Consider the following 19,892-nt stretch of genomic DNA (forward strand, 5'->3'; position numbering starts at 1 on the left):
TTTTGGTTTATGGGTCAAAGTTCCTTACTATTTGGTGATGTTGTGATTGATATCTGTCTCCAGTACCAGTTTGTGAGCCCCACAAGGTTCTGTGGGGCTCTGACCAAAAACTTCTGATGGCTTTTGGTCACCACCATGTCCCTAGGACTTAGCAGAGTATCTTGCACAGAGTAGATGGTCAATAAATGTTTGTTGAACGAATCAATCCATCACCATCCTCTTTTCAATTGGAGGCTATGCTAGTCCACTGTGCGGAGGGAGGTGGGGTCAGGGGAGTCAAAAGGACCATCTGAAATGTTAGGTCATTCTGGTTCCTAAAACCAAAGGGAACCCCAATACCTGGGCAATATACCCTAAAAGGAGAAAAAGGCAAGTCCAGCTCCTTTTTGAAGAATCCTGTAGGCTGCTGGCAATGCCTGCTTAGACCCCCTTCACCACCAGGAAGGAAAACTCATCAGCACGAAAGGTAATCCTCAACCTGGCAGCAGTAAAGCACCTCCTGGGAGCCTGGTCTACTTGCTGGCTACACTATTCAGAAAATAATGCAAGTTTTGGAAAGAGTTCAGAGAAGAACATCAGACAGACACAGGCTAATGAAATAGGTAGCCCTGGGGAAGAAAGGAGCCAAAGGAAGGAAGTGACTTCACCTGCAGAAACAGCCCCCCAGTGAAAGACATCCCTGCCAAGATGAAAGGGGTTTGAATGGAAGGTTCTAGATGGCAGTCCTATAAAAACTGTCTTCTAATGAACCACAAGGGAGCTCTGTTGGCGCTAAGGCATTTGACTGCTAACCAGACAGCTGGCAGATCAAACCCACCAGCCACTCCTTGGCAATCTACTTCCCTAGAGATACTGCCTCGGAAACCCAAGAAGGGGTCACTATGAGTCAAATCGACTCAACGAGTTTAGATCACCAGAGGTATATAGGACAGGCATAAGAATCTTCCTAAAAGTCAGGGTCATTAAAATTCTAGAAAAAAGACTACTGAACATAACATGGATTCTCCTGCACACAAGAGAGCAACAAATGGCTAGAATCTGCCACCAGTCCCTTCTGCAGCAAGGCTGCAGGGCCATACGTATGTGAATAAATCTGTAAATAACAGGATGGTTGTCCAGCCATAGAAGGCTGAATCATACCTGCTACCTTCAAACTTTATTTTATAGCAAGGGAATCGTTTTTCCCCAAAACAAAATTTTGCTTCGAGTTCTAACCCATAAAATTAAACAGTACAGATGTTTATGAAATCCCCTTCACTGTGCCGGGGGGCCCTGAGACCCAGAGCTTTGGCAGCAGAGGAACCCAGCTGACAGACCCTAGCCCAGTCACTGTCGGCACTCTCTGAGGCTGAAGCTCAGCTGTCTTTGCTCATCCTGTCTGGCCCTGTGAGTTTTCACTCTGAATGGATCTGTGTTGCTGTCACTTAGGTGAGAGACACTCAATTTCCCCTCTTAAAGGCACTTAAATTTCCAGTTTCACTCAGTACCTTTTTCATAAAGCTGATTTTCCACACTGCCAGGAGTATTTAATAATTTCCCCCCTGACTTAAATACGAACAATGTGGCCAGAGACAATTTTATTTTTCCTCTTCTTACCAGGTAGCAGCCATCTTCCACACCTGTGTACTGGGTTGATTGCAAAATTCAAAATAGCCACTATCCTATGATGTTCCTGGTAAAAACAAGTCACTCAAAAAATAAGGCCTTGGGGTAAGTGGGTATTTATAAGGCTGATATTGACACAGGATAGATATATTCAAGGGAAATAAGGCTACAGGTTCAGCAAATTCTCAAATATTCAGGAGTTAATTTTCTGACATCTATTCTTCCAAACGTCTGGTGAGCACTTATTGTGTGCCAGGTACTTGGACCTCCCAGTTGCCAGTTTCTCATTTTCCTTCCTATTGAGTCTGAGACACTCTTCACTAGACACTAATCTCTTTCTCAGGGAATGGAAAGTGAAAAAGGGATGATATGAAACCTAATAAGGCTAGGTGAAGTAAGTTTGATGCACAGAAACAGGTCAATAGGCTAGAGTAGGAAAAAAAGTAGTAACCAGTTTGCTGACCTGTCACATGTCAGGCATAATGCTACCCCAATTATACATATACCTTACACTCCCTACAACCCCCGTCTCATTTTATCTTTTTAATAAATGATAAAAACCAAGGCTAAGAGAACCTAATAACTTGCCAGAAGTCATCCTACAAGTAGGTGGCAAGCTAAGATCAGGACCAGACTAGTAGGAGCTAACAGCAGCCCCTGGTACAGAAATGAGGTTGTGGGCTCCCACCTTTGGTGCCATCCCACTCTCCATGCAGTGTTTCTCTACCCTGTCAACTGGTTTATACAATCTTTTAAGGCCAGGAAATCCCCTTGCTATCAAATCATATCCCATTAAGTAGGTGCCTGGTTAGCCTAATGTCCCTCAAATGGATGACTCCTGTCTTTTATGAAATATTGTAAAGGTCTACAGAAATAGCAAGGAACCCTGGTGGCACAGTGGTTAAGCACTCAGCTGCTAACCAAAGAGCTGGTGGTTTGAATCCACCAGCCACTCTGAGGGAGAAATGTGGCAGTCTGCTCCCATAAAAATGACAGCCTTGGAAACCCTTTGGGATAGTTCTACTCATACTATAGAGGTCACTATGAATTGGAATTGACTTAATGGCACACAACAACAACACAGGATATAGTGCACAGGATCAGACCCGAGAGAGTAGCTGGGCAGGATCCACAGTATAATTTAATCCCCTCAAAGGAGACCACCAGTAGGCATGCCATGAAAAACCCCTCCCCCCACTTAACAAAGTCTCCTAAGAAAACACCCAATTCCACTTCATTCTTCTAAAACCAAAACCAAACTCACCACCATGGAGTCAATTCCAACTCATAGTGACCCCCGTTAGATACCCAAGGCTGTAAGTCTTTACAGAAGCAGACTGCCTCGTCTTTCTTCTACACAGCAGCTGGTAGGTTCGAACCACTGACCTTTTGGTTAGCAGCCAAATGCCTTAACCACTACACCACCAGAACTCCTTTTATTCTCTTAAACCTGGTTTTGACTTGCACTGCTGTGAGTAGCTGGATCAAATTGAGGTGCCATCACCTAGCTGAATAAGAAACGTACAAGGTGAATCACTGACTTGGAGCCTGCCACTTATGGATAGAAGTGTTTCAGCTGTCCAAACATCAAAGGATGTTTCCAAACATCAGTTTCCAGACGTCAAAGGATGAGTCACAGGGGCCCCGGTTCTATGCAAGCTGCCTTGTACTTGCCTTCACACAGCTTAATCTTCTCTTCCACAAAGAACAGTCCTTTTGCAAGAAGCTGGTTCTGCCAAAAGAGAACAAAGAACACAAGAGCTGGGCTATTTCAGAGTGTGAGTGACAAACCATCTTCCACTTCCAGTGGGCATGGGTGGCGAGTTCCAGGCACTTGTGTGCCAGGAACTCATGGCTCCAAGTTTAAGAAGCCTTTTGTCTTCTCAGAAGGCCAAGCCCTCAGAAGACAATGAGACATGCCACCGCAAAAGAGGGAGATGAGAGTCACACGCAACCGCCACTCCCACCCATCATCAGCCATCAAACCAGGAGAAAAGCCACACCACAGTGCGGCTGAATTCCCCATTGGGGACACCCAATATCCTTCAAACCCTTAATGATGTAAACTCAGGAAAGGGAAATTGATGCAATAGAAAATTATGCAGAATAACAGATTTCATTAAAAAGATAAATGCAGGGTATTTCCCTACTAGCATGAAAGTGACTACATGCAAAACCTCTAGCACCAGTGAGTATGTGTCCACCAAGGAGTGTGTGGTGGAAAAGGTATGGAAAGATAAAGGTAAGTCCTTTGCAATTATAACTAACACTTTTTGAGTGTTCTGTATTTCAGAGGTTTTAATGCTTCACGTCATTTAATCCCACCCTCCTGATGATCATACCAGCTTGATGATACTATCCTTTACTGATTGTCAGCTACAAAAGAATCCAACTTTTCTCTTGTCTCACTCTCTGCTGGATGAACTGCCCACACCCCGCCCCCCAGCTCCCTCCAGAAGGCTTCAAGCCAAAACACGGTTACACAGAATAGCAGCCACTTAGAAATGATATGAGACTTGGAGCTGGGCCCATTGTTACTTAATGCATCCCCCGACCCCATAAATGAACTTAGACATTGAATAAATAGTACTTTAATGAAGTGGCGGAAAAGCCAGGAAGTGAAAAACAGCTGACATTATCTATTTTTCTAAGACACAACAAAATGGGCTGTCAACAAAACGAAACAAAAAATGAGGCTTAGCTAGGAAAATGCAACGAGATGTCTGGGAGAGCCATCCAAAACCATCCTGTCTTCAGTGAGTAGGAAAGACTCAGCTTATCCTGGGTAATCCTGGAGGGCAGGCAGAAGGAAGCATGGGGAAGCAGAGGAGAGGCTGGGCTTTTTGTGGTTTGGGACCTGTCAACAGTATTTGCCTCATGTTAAGCAGGCACCTCCCCGACCTGGTCAGAGAGACCCAGAGAAATGGGTAAGCATGAAGGCTGTGGGGAGGAGAGAACAATGGTAATCCCATTTTCCAAAGGGAAGAACTTATGTTCTTGCCCACAGAGAAGGCAGGTGGGATCCAGCTCCGGTTCACAAACACTGTGGGGACTTGGCTTGGTAATCTCTGGCATGGAAGTAGGTTCCATCAAAAAGCTTCCATGCAGCTGGGCCACCTATGCTGCCCAAACCTGCTATCTGCTTCCCAGCTTCCATCCCTCCTGGGCCTTCCTTACTATTGCTGCTGTTAGTTGCCGCTGAGTTGATTTCTACTCATGGTGATCCTGTGTGTGCAGAGTAGAGCTGCTCCATAGAGTCTTCAATGCTATGACCTTTTGGAAGCTGATTGCCAAGCCTGTCTTCCAAGGTGCCTCTGGGTTTGAACTGCTGACTGTTTGACTAGTGGTTGAGCACTGATTGCGCCACCCACGCTCACTCTTTACTACTACCCACAGCCAATGTGTTGTTGCAAGGTGAACACACAATTCCTAGGTGAATTCCCGAAGGAGACACTGTATCCTACCCCAGCAGGGTCTAACAGCCTTGTCACTCTACCACCCAAGAACTTGTGTGACGCAAGAATCCCACTCCAGGCATTTGTTTCCAGTGACATCAATGTCTACTAAGGTTCCTATTCTTGGCCCAAACTCAAGAGACAGAACTCATGGGTCACCTCCGTTTTTTTCCATGTATGACTTTGAAAGGGCAGTGCAAAAAGGGCAAGGAGGCCACATGTTCTGACCTCCTCTAACCCTACAAGAGGAAGACAGGATTACCAGCAGTAACCCAAGGCCTATTCCTGCCAGGCCAGACATGCTGCCTCCCTCCAGTCCTTTCACCAACCATTCCTCCCAAAGCACCCACCACCTCTCCTCTGGGTTCGATAATTTGCTGCAGTGGCCACAAAGAACTCACAGGTTATAGGATTTATTTGGGAAGCACCAGGCTACAATCCAAGTTCAGGAAAAACGCTCAGTCTCTCTCCCAGCCCACCATCCCTCAGCCAACAGTCTCTTTTCCAGCTTTGCTGGTCCCTCGGTGTCTCACTCAGCAATGCATGTCTCTTATGTCTCTTTCCCAGCAGCACGTGTCTCTTTCAGGGGCGCATGTCTCTTTCAGCAGCACATCTTCCTCAACCAGCAGTCAGAGAGAGTTCTGCCTCTAAGAGGCCTCCTTTTGAGCCCAGCAGGGTGGTCAAACTAGCCAATCATAGCATCAGAACTCTAAGCACCTGAGAGAGAGTGGGCACCTCCCAGAACATTGTTTTGTGCCACTCCCAACAGAAATACTCCAGGTGGAAAACTTCAGCAATCAGGAGCTCCTCAGTTGCTCATAGAAAATCCCACCTTGGAGTTTACAGGGACTTACAGGTAGAAAAGCCACACTAAATAATTTACTACACCGCAGGCAGCCATCATGTCTAATGATGTCTATGTTTCCTGTGGATCAGGATGCCTTCTCAGATAACAATAAAAAGTCTTATCAACACAAATCACCCCTAAGCCCAGAGAGTTCCTAACAAACCATTCCTCATGCGTGTGGGTAGGACGGGACCAGAGAGAGATCCCCAGATGGAGATTGAAGAGGGTTAGAAACTTGTTGCTACAGCTAATTCTGCAGTAGACATCATTTCAGTAAAAATTAAAGAATGAATCTGAGATTTTTTAAAAATGTACTTTTTTAAGGAACCAAGTAAACAGTCCGTATCTAATTTTCTGGACACTTAAAGTCCTGAAACTTCTCCTTACTGGGATTTTTCAGGGAATGTCTTGAGAATATTTTAACATATAAAGTACAGTCCAAGAGATTGGATTTGTGCAGCTAAAGGGCCTGGGTTTGGTCTTTGCTCCTCTTTCTTGCTGTAGTATCTTACCAGAGCACCTTCCTTCTCGGAGCCTCACTGTAGCATCTGTAATAGGATCATAACAGAATCTTCTACATAGGTTATCAGGAGGAGTAAATGAGTAAGTACAGAAAAAATGTTGAGAGCAGTGGTTCTCAAACTTCAGCATGCATCAGCAACACAGAGGACTTACTAAAACACAGATTGCTGGAGTTTCTGAGTCAGTCTGAGGTGGGCTCTGAGAAATTGCTTTTCTCACATGTTCAGGTGATGCTGAAGCACCTGGTGCAGGAATCCCACTTTGAGAAATATTGGCTTAGAACAACGTCTGGCACATTGTGCTTGAAAGTGTTAGCCATCGTTACTATTATCATTATTTTTTTATTGCCTTATAGCTCTTATGATGGTCTCTGGGTGGCACAAGTGCCTAAGGCATTTGACTACTAACCAGAAAGTTGGCAGTTCAAACCCACCAGCCACTTGGTAGAAGGAAGACTGAGCAATCTATTTCCATAAAGATTTACCACCTCAAATAAAGAAAAGAGAAACCAAGTGACAGAGATAGAGAAGATAATCCTGGAGCCCTGAACTTTAAAAGGAACTATACCCAAGTGGATTCACCACCAACTAGTATGAAACCAATGAATACAGAGATGATTGGAGCAGTGGACTGTCAGCTACTTTGATGGGACCAACAACCTGAATATTTCCAAGTGGTGTTGGGACCTGAGAATTGACCTAAAGATCAGCCCTGATCACCAAGGGCTACAGGGACAATTGTGCTGGTGGCCTATGACTAGGAATGGAAACAGCAAGGAGGGAGACAACCTGAGCTGTGGACTTTCAGCTGTCCAGAGGGCACAGACATTTTGATTGTTACAAGTGGTGGCCATTTTCAATATTTAAAGTGAATGAGGGTGCAGCCATTTTGAATGTTTATAAGTGGCGACCATTTTGATTATTTGAAGTGACTGAGGGCACAGCCATTTTGAATGTTTGCAAGCAGTGGCCATATTGGATTTTAAAGTAACAGCATTCTCATTTGGATTCCAGGGACCTAGGAATAGGCTCCATTTGCCAAGGACAGCAGGGACCTATGTGAGGCTGATAATGGAAAAGGAGACAGGTGGTAAAGGTATAAATGCTGCCAACTAGCGAATAGAGAAGCACAGTACTCTGCTTACATAGATAACATCCAAAAAAAAATGAAAATTGTGGGCAAGTCACTCCAACATACAATCAATCAACATACAATTTAATATAAACACAAAAATGTCACAATGCCTCAGAGACAACAGAGCATCACAGTCCACACAAAGAAACAAGATAAACCAGGAGAAACAAGGGACCAGGATGCAGACCCAAAACACATCCCTGAGGAAGAAGCAACACCAGAACTCCTTGATAAGGAATTCAAAAGAATTATATTTAGGTACCTTCAACAGATTGAGAGACCGATCAAGAAAAACACTGACAAAATTGAGGAAAACACAGAGAAAACCCTAGAACAATTTTGAAAGACAATATAAGAATGAGATGACAACATAAATAAAAAATCAGAAATGATACAAAATCTACAGATAGAAATTTGGAAGATTAATACTAAATTTTCAGAAATAGATAACATATTGAACCGGCAAAGGAGTAGAATTGAATCAATGGAAGACAGAATTCATGAGATTGAAGACAAATACCTGAATACTTCTTAGGAAAGGGATCAATAAGAAAAAAAGATCAAAACAAAATGAAGAAAGCCTAAGGTTCATGTGGGATACCATCAAAATGAATAACCTACATGTCATCAGAATTCCAGAACAGGAAGAGACAAAATCACAGAGAAAATTGTCAAAGACTTGTTGGAAGAGAATTTCCCTGCTATGATGACAGATGAGAATATACCCATTCAAGCAGTCCAACGAACCCAAAACAGAATAGAGCCCAAAAGAAAATCACCACGATATGTCATCATCAAACTCACTAAAACCAAAGACAAAGCAAATCCTGACAATAGCATGGGAAAAATGAAAAGTTACCTACAAGGGGCAACAAATAAGACTAAGCTCAGATTTCTCAGCAGAAACCATGCAGGCAAGAATACAATGGGGTGGTATATATAAAACCATGAAAGAGAAAAATTTCCAACCAAGAATTAGGTACCTACCAAAATTGTCCCTCAAATATGATGGTGAAATTAGATTTCCAGACAAGCAGAAATTAAGGGAATTTGTTAAAACCAGACCAACCTTACAAGAGATGCTAAAGGGAGTTCTTTAGACAGAAAACCAGCAACAGTGAACAACAATGGACCATTAACATACATGATGACAAAACTCAGAAACCAACCCAGCTATGGAAGTATCCAAAGTAAGTAAGCCTACAAGATTGTAAACAGGGAACCAGAGACATCAATTGACAAATGAGGACAACTACAAACCAAAAAGAGGAAGCATGTTATGTAGTTACAGAACTTCTAAATGGTAGAGAAGTCAACTTCAAAATAGAACAGATAGTTCTAAACTTGGGAAGAAAATTATAAACCACAGGGTAACCTCAAAGAAAAATGATAAACCTTCACATCAAAATAAGAGAGGACCAGCACAAATATTTAGCAAATACTAAAACAATAGCAATGAAGGAAGTGATAACACAATTCATAAACCAAACAAGCGCAGCACAGAAAATTATATGGAACAAAGAAATCAGGCCCACCACAAAAAGACACATAAGAAAATGACAGCAACAAATTCATACTTGTCAATAATTACATATCTGACAAGGGACTTATCTCTAAAATTTATAGAAAACTCTTAACACCTCAACAACAAAAAGATTAACAATCCAATGAAAAAAATGGGCAAAAGATATGAATAGACACTTCACCAAAGAGGATATTCAGGCAGCCAGCAAATACATGAAGAAATACTCACGATCATCAGCCATCAGAGATGCAAATCAACACAACAATGAGATACCATCTCACCCCAGCACTAATGGCAAAGTTCAACAAGACAGAAAATAACAACTGCGGGCGAGGACGTGAAGAGAGTGGGACTCTCATACACTGTTGGTGGGACGGTCAAATGATACAACCACTATGGAAAAGAGTATGGTGATTCCTTAAAAAGCTGGAATTAGAAATACCATTTGACCCACCAATTCCATTACTAGGTATATATGCTAAAGAAGTGAGAGCCAGGACAAGAACAGATATATGCACACCCATGTTCGTCGCAGCACTATTTATAATAGCAAAAAGATGGAAACAAACTAGGTGCCCATCAACAGAAGAATGGATAACCAAACTATGGTACATACACACAATGGAATACATGCAACGCTAAAGGAAGGTTGGGTAATCCTACTTCTGTAGTGTTACTGCCTCAGAAACCCAAGGAAGGGTCGCTATGAGTTGGGGCTGACTCGATGGCACACAACAACAACAACAAGAATAATGTAGAATCTGCATAACATGGATGAACTTGGAGGCCATAATGCTGAGTGAAATAAGTCAATCACAGAAGGACAAATATATTAGTTCATTATTGTAAAAAGTCAAGGAAATGTTTATATATGGAAGGAAACTTTCTTTGTTGGTTACTAGAGGTGGGATGGGAGGAGAAGGAACACTGCAAAAAAAATGCATTGACCCATGTCATTTTAGTTTTGTGTATTTCACTGCACATAAATTATATTTCAATAAAATGGTTTTTTTAAAAAAAAAAAAAAAAAAAAAGATTTACTGCCTCGGAAACCCAAAGGGGGTCTCTATGAGTTGGAATTGACTCTATGGCAGTGAGTTTGTTTTTTTTGTCAGACGGACATGAAGGTCGGTGGTCTGAACCCACCCAGCAGTGCTACGGAAGAAAGGTCTGGAAATCCGCTTCCAAAAAGATTGTTGTTGCTGTTGCTGTGTGCCAGCAAGTCGATTCTGACTCACAGAGACGCTACAGGACAGAGCAGAACTGCCCCGTGGCGTTTCCTAGGCTGAAATCTTTATGGGTGCAGATCACCAGGTCTTTGGCTGAATAGTGGCTGTTGTTGTTGTTGTTATGTGCCGTCGAGTCGGACCTGACTCATAGCGACCCCCTCCTTGTGTTTCCGAGGCAGTATCACTACGGAAGTAGATTGTCCCATCTTCCTTCCAAGGAGTGGGTGGTAGGTTTGAACCACCTGGCTTCTGGTTAGCAGTCAAGTGCCTTTAGGCATTACGCTACCAAAGCTCCCCAAACCAAACTCACTGCCATGGAGTCTGATCTGACTCATAGTCAACCCCTCCTTGGGTTTCTGAGGCAGTATCACTATGAAAGTAGACTGCCCAACCTTCCTTCCGAGGAGTGGCTAGTGGGTTTGAACCACCAGCCTTCTGGTTAGCAGTCAAATGCCTTAAGCACTATGCCACCAGAGCTCCCAACTCTGTGGGAGTGGGTTCAAATCACTGACCCAATTTAGGTTAGCAGCTAAGCCCTTAGCCTTTGTGCCACCACAGCTTTCTGTTAAGATTACAGCCCAGAGCCCTTCTACTCTGTAGTCCGGGGCTGCCATGAGTTGGAATCAACTCAATAGCAGTGGGATTTTGTTTTTAAAAGCTCTTAAAGAGCATCTGAGAAAATAGCCCTGCCGCTTTCCTTATGGAACAAAAATTGTCCAACCCTTCCAATTCAATCTTTTCTCTCATGCCACTGAACTTCTGAATGTTTGCATTTATATTAACACCAGTTTGTACAATCCACCCCTGCCTTCTACCCCTCCCTATTAGTGTCCTAAGCGGGGCTTCTGCCATTCTTTGCCTAGTCTACAGAAATCACCCCTTCCATCCATTCCATCCATAATGAGCTCCTGAAAAGGCGTGCTCAGGTGGAACCGCACACTACATGGCATTCTGCTTCCATAGCTCTAAAAAGGATTATAAAATCCCTAATTACACCTCTTCTTCAGGTGATATATTTTCAGCGTTTTGTACTCACAGGTTCTTTTCTTTCTCAATGGACTGTGCAATAACCTAAATCCAATGAGGCTACAGATTTGCCATTTCCGCATGCCTATTGATCTTCATCCTCCTCCCAATTCTATTGAGACCTATGGTTATCCATCTCAAGACTCAGTTTTCCATTTATGCTCATAAAATATGAGGAAAATACAATAAGAACATTTAAATAATCATGCAAAACTCAAATAACTGCTGAGGAGATTACGAATGGAAGCTGCTGGAAGGTAATGACTGACTGGTGGCAGCCAACCCTAGGGTAGCCTGAAACATTCAAGCATCCTTCTCCCAGGCTCCAGACTAGCCCAAGCCATTCTTTCCCCTCAGCAGGATCAAAAGAAGTTTCTAGGCCACCCATGTTTCTAAAACCCACAAGGCCTTTTTTCCAACTACTGGTTAAATCCAAAATACAACCTCTAACTTTCTCACCTTAAAAAACCATCATCCAGAGTCTTACCCCTCATCTTCTCACCCCAGCTCAGCCCCACTTGTTCAAAGACCCCTTTATATACTGGCTCCAGTGTTAGATGTGGAACGCCCCTTACAGTCCTCTGTTCACCTGATTATCTCTTCTTCCACGTGGGAAACCCAGGTTCGATTCTCAGCCAGTGCACCCCATGCATGGCCACCACCCGTCTGTCAGCAGAAGCTTGAGGTTTGCTGTGCTCAGTAGGTTTCAGTGGAGCTTCCAGATGAAGGCAGACTAGAAAGAAAGGCCTGGCATCTTCCCAAAAATCAGCCAATGAGTCACAACGGTCTAATCTGCAACTGATCACGGGAGGATGGCACAGGACCGGGCAGCATTTTGTTCTGTTGTGCCTGGGTTTGCCATGAATCAAGGGCCAATTCAGTGGCAGCTAGCAACCATTTTAAGAACGCAGCTTCCTACAAGAAGCATGCCCAGGTTGATCAGACTAAAGCTGACACTATTCTCTCTTTTCAATATGGGTATGGAAATCACACAAGTGATTTTCACCTCTCTTTATCCTCTTTCCACCAAACTTTCTGTGAATTCTTACAAGTCCTACCTTTGTCCATCCAGAGTATATTTAGTCTGGGTCTGTTTTTAAGTCTGTGCTATCCACTCAGGTATTCAGTTAATGTTGTGGCATGTATTACCTATGGACATGCATCTATGTTCCTGGAATGTCTTCAAATATAAACTCAAGAGTGACTGGAACACTTTCCTATAAGCCCTTAACAAATACCTTCTGGGAATGATGAGCTGGGGAAAAGTGGTGTCCTAGGACTTTTGCAGATATGGGAAGAAAATAGAAATACATATTTACCCTATCTGCAAGAATATTCATTAATGGCTTACATATATATTTCCATTTTCTGTTCATATCTGCAAGAGTGATGGGATCAGCTACTACTAAGATATCTAACTGCTTACAGAAGGTTGGTAATTCAAACCCACCAGCCACCCTGTGGAATCAAGACTGGGCAATCTACTTCCATAAAGATTTACTACCTTGGAAAGCCAGTGGGGATCGCTATGAGTCAAAATAAACTCAATGGAAGTCAGTTTGGTTTCTTCCTTTTTTTTGGCTATCCATAACCTATTGGCAACTGTGGTGCCTGAATGTTCCTTCTTCTTAAGTACTAAGTCATTCAGAGCCATTTCATATAGACTGAATTTCTATATCAAGCAACATTCTAGTTCCATCAAGAAGAATTTAAGTTTCTGGACTGGTGGCACAGTGGTTAAGATATCTGGCTGCTAATCAAAAGGTTGGTGGTTCAAACCCACCAGCCTCTCTATGGGAGAAAGACGAGTCAGTCTTTTCTCATAAAGAGCACAGCCTTTGGAAACCCTATGGGGCAGGTCTCTGTCCTATAGGGTTGGTATGAGCCAGAACTGACTTGACGTCAGAGAGTTTGGTATTTGGGGGCTTGAGAAAAAGCTTTTACAAAGCACAACTCAGCTAGCAAATGGTGAATGGCACAAAGTATTCTCTGCAAACCCTCCCCCACCCCATGTCCTGCATCACCAAGGTGCCTAATTAGGTAAGAGAAAGATGCAGAACATTTCACTTAATCAGTTTCAAAAGTTATAAGGAATCAATTATTCCTCAGAGCTGTCATTAGGATAGAGAGTTACTTTTGGAAACCCCAATTTTCTTTCCAGGTGCAATTCAAAACAGACAGAGGAAGAAGAAAATCAGTACTGGAAATGTCAAATATTTTTCTAGCCAGTGTGTTATGGAAATCTATCTATGCTTCTGCAGATCAAACCATCTGTCTTCTCTGTGTGCAGACACAAGATAAGCACTGTTTTTCCACCTACTTTCCCCTGCCCTCACCTCAGGTCACTTTCATTATTCTTCACTGAGGATATTCTTTCTGTGAGTTGGTCTTTAAAGCAGTAGAAAGAAAATGTTCATTTTCAGAGAGAAAACCACAGGGATGGCTTTACAAGAGGCGAGGTCTGAGTCGTAGGAGAGGATGTACTTCTCCACTGAACACGGGCAGTCAAGGAGGCATTGGTAGCTCAGTGGTAGAATTCCTGCCTTTCATTCTGGAGACCCTAGTTCAATTCCTGGTCAGTGCACTTCATATGCAGCCACTTACTGTCAGTGAAGGCTTGCAAATTGTTATGATGCTGAACAGGTCTCAGGGAGCTTCCAGAGTAAGGCAGACTAGGAAGAAAGACATGACAATCTACTTCCAAATACCAGCCATTGAGATCCCAATGGATCACACTGATCTGATCTGCAAACGCTCATGTGGATGGTGCAGGCCTGGGCAGTGTTCTCTTCTGTTGGGCATGGGGTGGCCCTGAGTTAAGGGCTGCCTTTGGTGGCAGCTAACAACAGCAGGAAGAGGTGACCAACTGATTCTTCTGCATTAAGGAGCCCAGGGCCCAAGGAGCTCAAGTGGCCTTCACCTCTCAGAACAATCATATCTTTAATTTTGGTGTCTCATCATTCCACCCCTGGGATCTGTCCCTTATTTAGCCCTAAACTTTCCTCCCCCTCCTTGCTGGAAGAATACACCTCCTGCAACCCTTTCTAAATTACCCTCTTGAAACTGCATCTGACCACTGAACACGGAGGCTAAGTTCTCCTCTCTAAGGCTTCCCTCTCTAGATTTCCCTCATCTTTCTGATATTTCCTCTGTGAAGTGAATGGGTTTGGAACCAACCCATTATCAAGCAGTGCCCAGCACTAGGCTTTCCAAACCCAAATCATTCTTGAATCACCATCATAATGTGGGCCACAGCCAGGGCCATCTATTCTCTCTATCTTTCCACAGTATTTTTCTTAAATCAACCCACTTTTAAGAAATGTAAAGATGTTTAAAAAGGAAAGTATACCAGTACAACTTGCCAAAATAGAATGTAACTCAACGATCAACTCAATGAAAGCAAAACAGTGCTTTGCAATTCTAATTGGACAGTATCCCTAGCTAAAGACATTAGGTATGAGGCTGTTTCCCCTTCCTGAAAAGGGAGATCGCCAGTACTGGAGAATCGGAAACCAAGACTCCCCTCTATGCACTCAGATTGACTAAAGGAAAACAAGAAAGAGAAATACTTTCTAACACAAGGTCTAACGTTATTTACTGGCAACGGATACAACCACCTAAGATCATCTTGGTTATCTGTGGTAGACAACCCCTCCCTCCATATCTCTGCCTCTCTCCCAAGAATACTCATTAACCATGTGACTCCCACTTCCACAACCCTGAGACCAGAAGAACTACATGGCACGTGGCTATCACTGCCAACTGGCTCTGAAAGGGATCACAACAGGAGGTCCCGGGTAGAGTGGAAAAAAAATGTGGAGCACAACTCAAAATCATAAAGGCCAGGCTTACTGGTCTGATAGAGACTGGCAGAACCCCTGAGATTAGGGCCCTTATACACTTTTCAAGCCTGGATCTGAATTCATCCTAGTGGCTCAACTTTTAGCCAAAGGATAGGCCTGTAAAGTGAACAGTAACACCAGGAAGGTACACACTCCCTGAGCAACCAACCACAGGAGATCACAAGGGCAGCCTATGCCCAGGTATAAATCTCAGAGGGCAGGAAGGGATAGGAAAGAAGACCGGATGGAAATGGTAAACATAGGAAGGAAGCGGGAGGAATCTGTTACTTTGTGGGGATTGCAGTCAATGTCACAAATCAACATGTGCATGAATTGTTGAATGGAAAACCAATTTGTTCTGTAAAGATTCACCCAAATCACAATAAAAAGGAAAAAAAAAAAGTGTATTAAGCATCTACTACCGGCAGATACTTTCTAGGCCCTGAGAATATAATAGAGAATCAAATAGATTAACAAAGGGGAGGCCTTGGGGCCCTGATGAAACTTAAAATCTACATTTTAAACAGCAGTGTCTAGGATAGACTTCTTTCCTGTCTAACATCTTAAATTAAGGAAAAACCCAAGTCAAAACTGTGAAAACTAGTCCCCACACCACACCCCCACAGAGACTCCATCTCCCACGGGCAGTTTCTCTGATTATGCTTCCAATAGAAAATGACACGTTACTAGTTCTGAAGTGTCTGGCAGGCTCTGTAAGCAGCATTCACTGCCCCCACAAACCTCAGGGCTTCCCAGACAAACAAGTCCCCACCCAGACACCCTTCCCCAACCCTCCAGGGGTAGCCCCAACACCAAGAGAAGAGTGACATTTAAAAGCTCATTGAAACCACACCAAACTCTTGTCTATTATTTTAAATGTCAAGGAGGAAGACTGCCCAGCCCAGCAGGTTTCTCCAGGACTGATTGAAAAACCACTTCTCTGCAGATGGATTCAAAATCAACCACTAGAGACAGCAAGAGAAGAGCGAGGGTGAGACTGACCTTTGAGTCCAGGGGAACTGGAATGATTCACATTTGTGACTAATGATCTCTTTCTTAATCTGTTTGTTTCTCCCTGGACAGGAGCTTTCTTTCAAGCAGCTGAGATACTGTAACCAGATTGAATTCCAGGCCACTGCTGGGTCATAGTTTGTCCAGATTTAGAGTAACTATTTTTTGTTTGTTTATTTAAAAACAAAAACAAAAGCTGACATTTAGCATTCATTTGAAGTGCACATAAAATGTAAGCTTCCTCAATCTTAAAAAGAAAAAATAAAATAAAATGATGCCCAAATTGTTATCTTTTAAAAGTATCTTAAAAATATGCTCTGCCTGGACATTGGATAATATCACCAACTTCTAACCAAAATGTTACGCATTTTTAGGTTACTTTTCTATTGAAAGAACAGGTTATACTTTAGAACAATACTATGCACACACACATAAATTTAATAAACATTTAAATAGTCCTTAAGGGTTCCCCCCCAAAAAAACCAAGAAAAACAAACTCACTGCCATCGAGTCGATCCTGACTCGTAGCGACCCACCTTGGGTTTCTGAGGCAGTATCTCTAAAAAAGTAGATTGCCCAAGAGTCCCTGGGTGTTGCAAAATGTTAACATACTCACCATTAACCAAAAGGTCAGAGGTTTGAATCCACCCAGGGGTGCCTCAGAAGAAAGACCTGAGATTTACTTCTGAAAAATCAACCACTGACAGCCATATGGAGCACCACTCTACTGTGACGCACGTGGGTCACCAGGAGTCAGAATCAACTTGATGGTAACTGGTTAACTGGCTTAAATAGCACTGACTCTATACCAGCAACGGTTGAAAGCATTTTACCTATAATAACTTATTTAATCTTCACAAAAATCCCATGAGGTTAGGTCCTACTACCCTGCTTTACGGAACAGGAAACTGAAATACAGAGAGGTAAAGCTATTTGCTCAAGGTCACACAGCTAGTTAAATAGCTATGCTGGGCTTTGAACTCAGGTAGTCTGGGTCAAAGCCCCATGGTCTTGACCATTAGTTTGTGTTGGCCCCGACTAAGCATTAAGTTTTGAGTGCTTTATGTGTGTTATTTCATGTAAACCACTCAATGGCCTTATGAGGTAGGTCTTATTTTTATTCTGAGTTATAGGTGAAGAAACCAACGCATAAGAAGTAAGGCAGCTGGCCTGAGGCCACTCAACGGCAAGTGAAAAGCTGGGACTCCTGACTTCCCTACACTATAGTGTCATCCAATCATATAATGATTGTCATTCAACACCTGCCAATGCCTTCCTCCCATATGCCTTTGGTTAGAGTCAGGAACTCAGCTTGTGTTCATAGATTAGAAACATCCTGTCATTGGACCTGGAACTTACTCATTAGCCCTATAAGAATGGTGCTTAGGCGGAAGGGATATTACATCATCTGATCCAATCCTGGCTTTAACAGAACCAATCAGGAGACCTACTGACAAGAAACAGCTTGGCTAAAGGACACACATAATTACATCAATGAAATACCATACATCATGCAAGGGGAGGGGTTCCATTAGAGCAGCAGTTCTTGACGTGTGGTCTAGGATCGTCCAAACCCTTTCAAGGGATCCAAATGGTCAAAATTGTTTTCTTAATACACTAAATTGATATGTGCCTTTTTACTCAGTCTCCAGAGACCACAGGATGTGCAAAATGACAAAGGGTTAGGTGCAGAAGCGGATATGAGACCCAAGCTATCTTCTACTAAGCTACACTACAAAGATTGTCAAAAATAGATAATGCCACCTTTCTCATCATTTTTCAAAAAATTTATGTCATAAAAATGTTATTATATTAATATGCAATGGGTTTATCATTTAAATGGATTATGACATATTATTGGGAGCTCCGGTGGTATAATGCCTAAGACACTTGACTGCTAACTAGAAGGTTGGTGGTTCAAACCCACTCCTTAGAAGAACCAACCACTCCTTAGAAGAAAACTGGGCAATCTACTTCCTTAGAGATACCACCTCGGAAATCCAAGGAGGGGTTGCTATGAGTCAGAAACGACTCAACAGCACATAGCCACCACCACCACATGACATATTATTAAATTTCTAATACCATGAAGATGGATAAACATAGCCCCAATAAACAATACTTTTATAAGAGTGTAAAGGGTTCCTGAAACCAAAAGACCTGAGAACAGCTGCAGGAGACCGCAATCTCTGTGAGAGCAGGGACCACACATGTTTTGTAGTTCCTCTGCAGTGGCTGTCCTACGGACTGCCCAGTACACAGCAATGGCTCGGTATCTGCAACTGTGAGTGTTGAAGGACTGCCCAGCTGTACAGTAATGGCCATTCCCTTAGGTACATGTACCAACATGCAAAGTAGTGACTGATGCTCTGACTCACACAGCTTACCTGGAAATAGTCTGTAATGAACGATCCAAGTTCACTCTTCAGCAGCCGCCTAGGGAGAGAGAAATACGGATGGTACAGCTGGTGGTGATTAGGCCACCAACAGCGGTGAGTGCTTACCCGAAACACAGAGGTCAGCTGTAAGAGGGGAGTAGGGTTACCCTGTCCCCCAGCTCAATGTTATTAGGGCATCAGGCAGATGGAAATCCTAGAAAGGGACTGCCCTAGTTTACTCCACAAAGGCAACACCTGAAGAGGCAGCCGGGGGAGATTCTAATTCTAACAGAGTTGGTAGGGACAGGCCAGGGAGCCCGGCGGTATGTAAGGTAAGGAAAGCAAGGGTCAGGAAGACCATACTTTTTAATCCTCTTCACTTTCAGAGCACTTTATTGTTTCAGAATTTGGATGCTAACCAGAAGGTTGACGATTTAAACCCACTAGCTACTCGCCGGGAGGAAGATGAGGCAATCTATTTCTGTCAAGATTTACGGAAATCCAGTGGGGGTTGCTATGAGGCAGAATCAACTCGATGGCAGTGGGTTTTATTGTTTAAAAAGCATTTTTCCCACCCATGATCTCATTTGCTTTCTTCAATCAAGGATTACACAGTGTTGGGGAACAACTATTACCCCTTCTGTACGGAAGAAGAAATTGAGGCTCAGAGAGGTCCCCAAAATAAGTCAACAGCAGAGCTAGTATTTGAACCCAGACCCTCTGCCAGTTTAACATCTTTTACCAGCGTAAAAGCCTCTCTCCTCCAAGTCCATCAAAGATGCCGAGACTTGAAATTCAACTTGGTGTCACACTTTAAGTGGCCTTACCACTTGCCCTCGAAGAAATGAGGCAGTCCTTCAGAGGGAACCGCAGGTTAGAGAATAGATAGATTTTTATTCAGGCAACAAATATTTATTGAGCTGCCTTTTATGTGCCAGGCCTTATTCCTACTACTAAGAATACAAAGGTGAACAAGAGGACAAGGTCTCTGGCATCATGGAGTTTCTATTCTTCAGGGACAACAACGCAATGCACTGCCGTGGAGTCAGATCCGACTTACAGTGACCCCTCCTTGGGTTTCCAAGGCAGTATCACTACGGAAGTAGATTGCCCAATCTTCCTTCTGAGGAGCGGCTGGTGGGTTTGAACCACCAGCTTTCTGGTTCAAATGCCTTAGGCACTATGCCACCAGAGTTCCTATTCTTGAGGGAGGTGGTGGATAATAAGCATGTTAATAAATGCACTCATGAGATTATTGCAAAGATTTAAGTGCTGAAAAATAAAAAGAAGAAACAGGGGATTTGGGCCGCAGATGTCC

At 43.1% G+C, this 19,892-nt stretch overlaps 1 protein-coding gene across 1 annotated transcript in view; it reads right to left on the reverse strand.

Annotated features, from left to right (window-relative positions):
- Positions 1-19,892, reverse strand: part of PRR5L (proline rich 5 like) — a 69,753-nt gene that overhangs the window by 29,325 nt on the left and 20,536 nt on the right. The window contains exons 3-4 of the mRNA XM_007943304.1: positions 18,584-18,632; positions 3,276-3,337 (exon numbers count right to left, since the gene is read on the reverse strand). Coding sequence (XP_007941495.1) covers positions 3,276-3,337; positions 18,584-18,632 — 111 coding nt within the window. The remainder of the gene's footprint in view (positions 1-3,275; positions 3,338-18,583; positions 18,633-19,892) is intronic.

This window comes from Orycteropus afer, unplaced genomic scaffold (assembly GCF_000298275.1).
Source record: "Orycteropus afer afer isolate SDZICR_OR568_19922 unplaced genomic scaffold, OryAfe1.0 scaffold00103, whole genome shotgun sequence".
In the NCBI taxonomy this organism is placed as follows: domain Eukaryota; kingdom Metazoa; phylum Chordata; class Mammalia; order Tubulidentata; family Orycteropodidae; genus Orycteropus; species Orycteropus afer.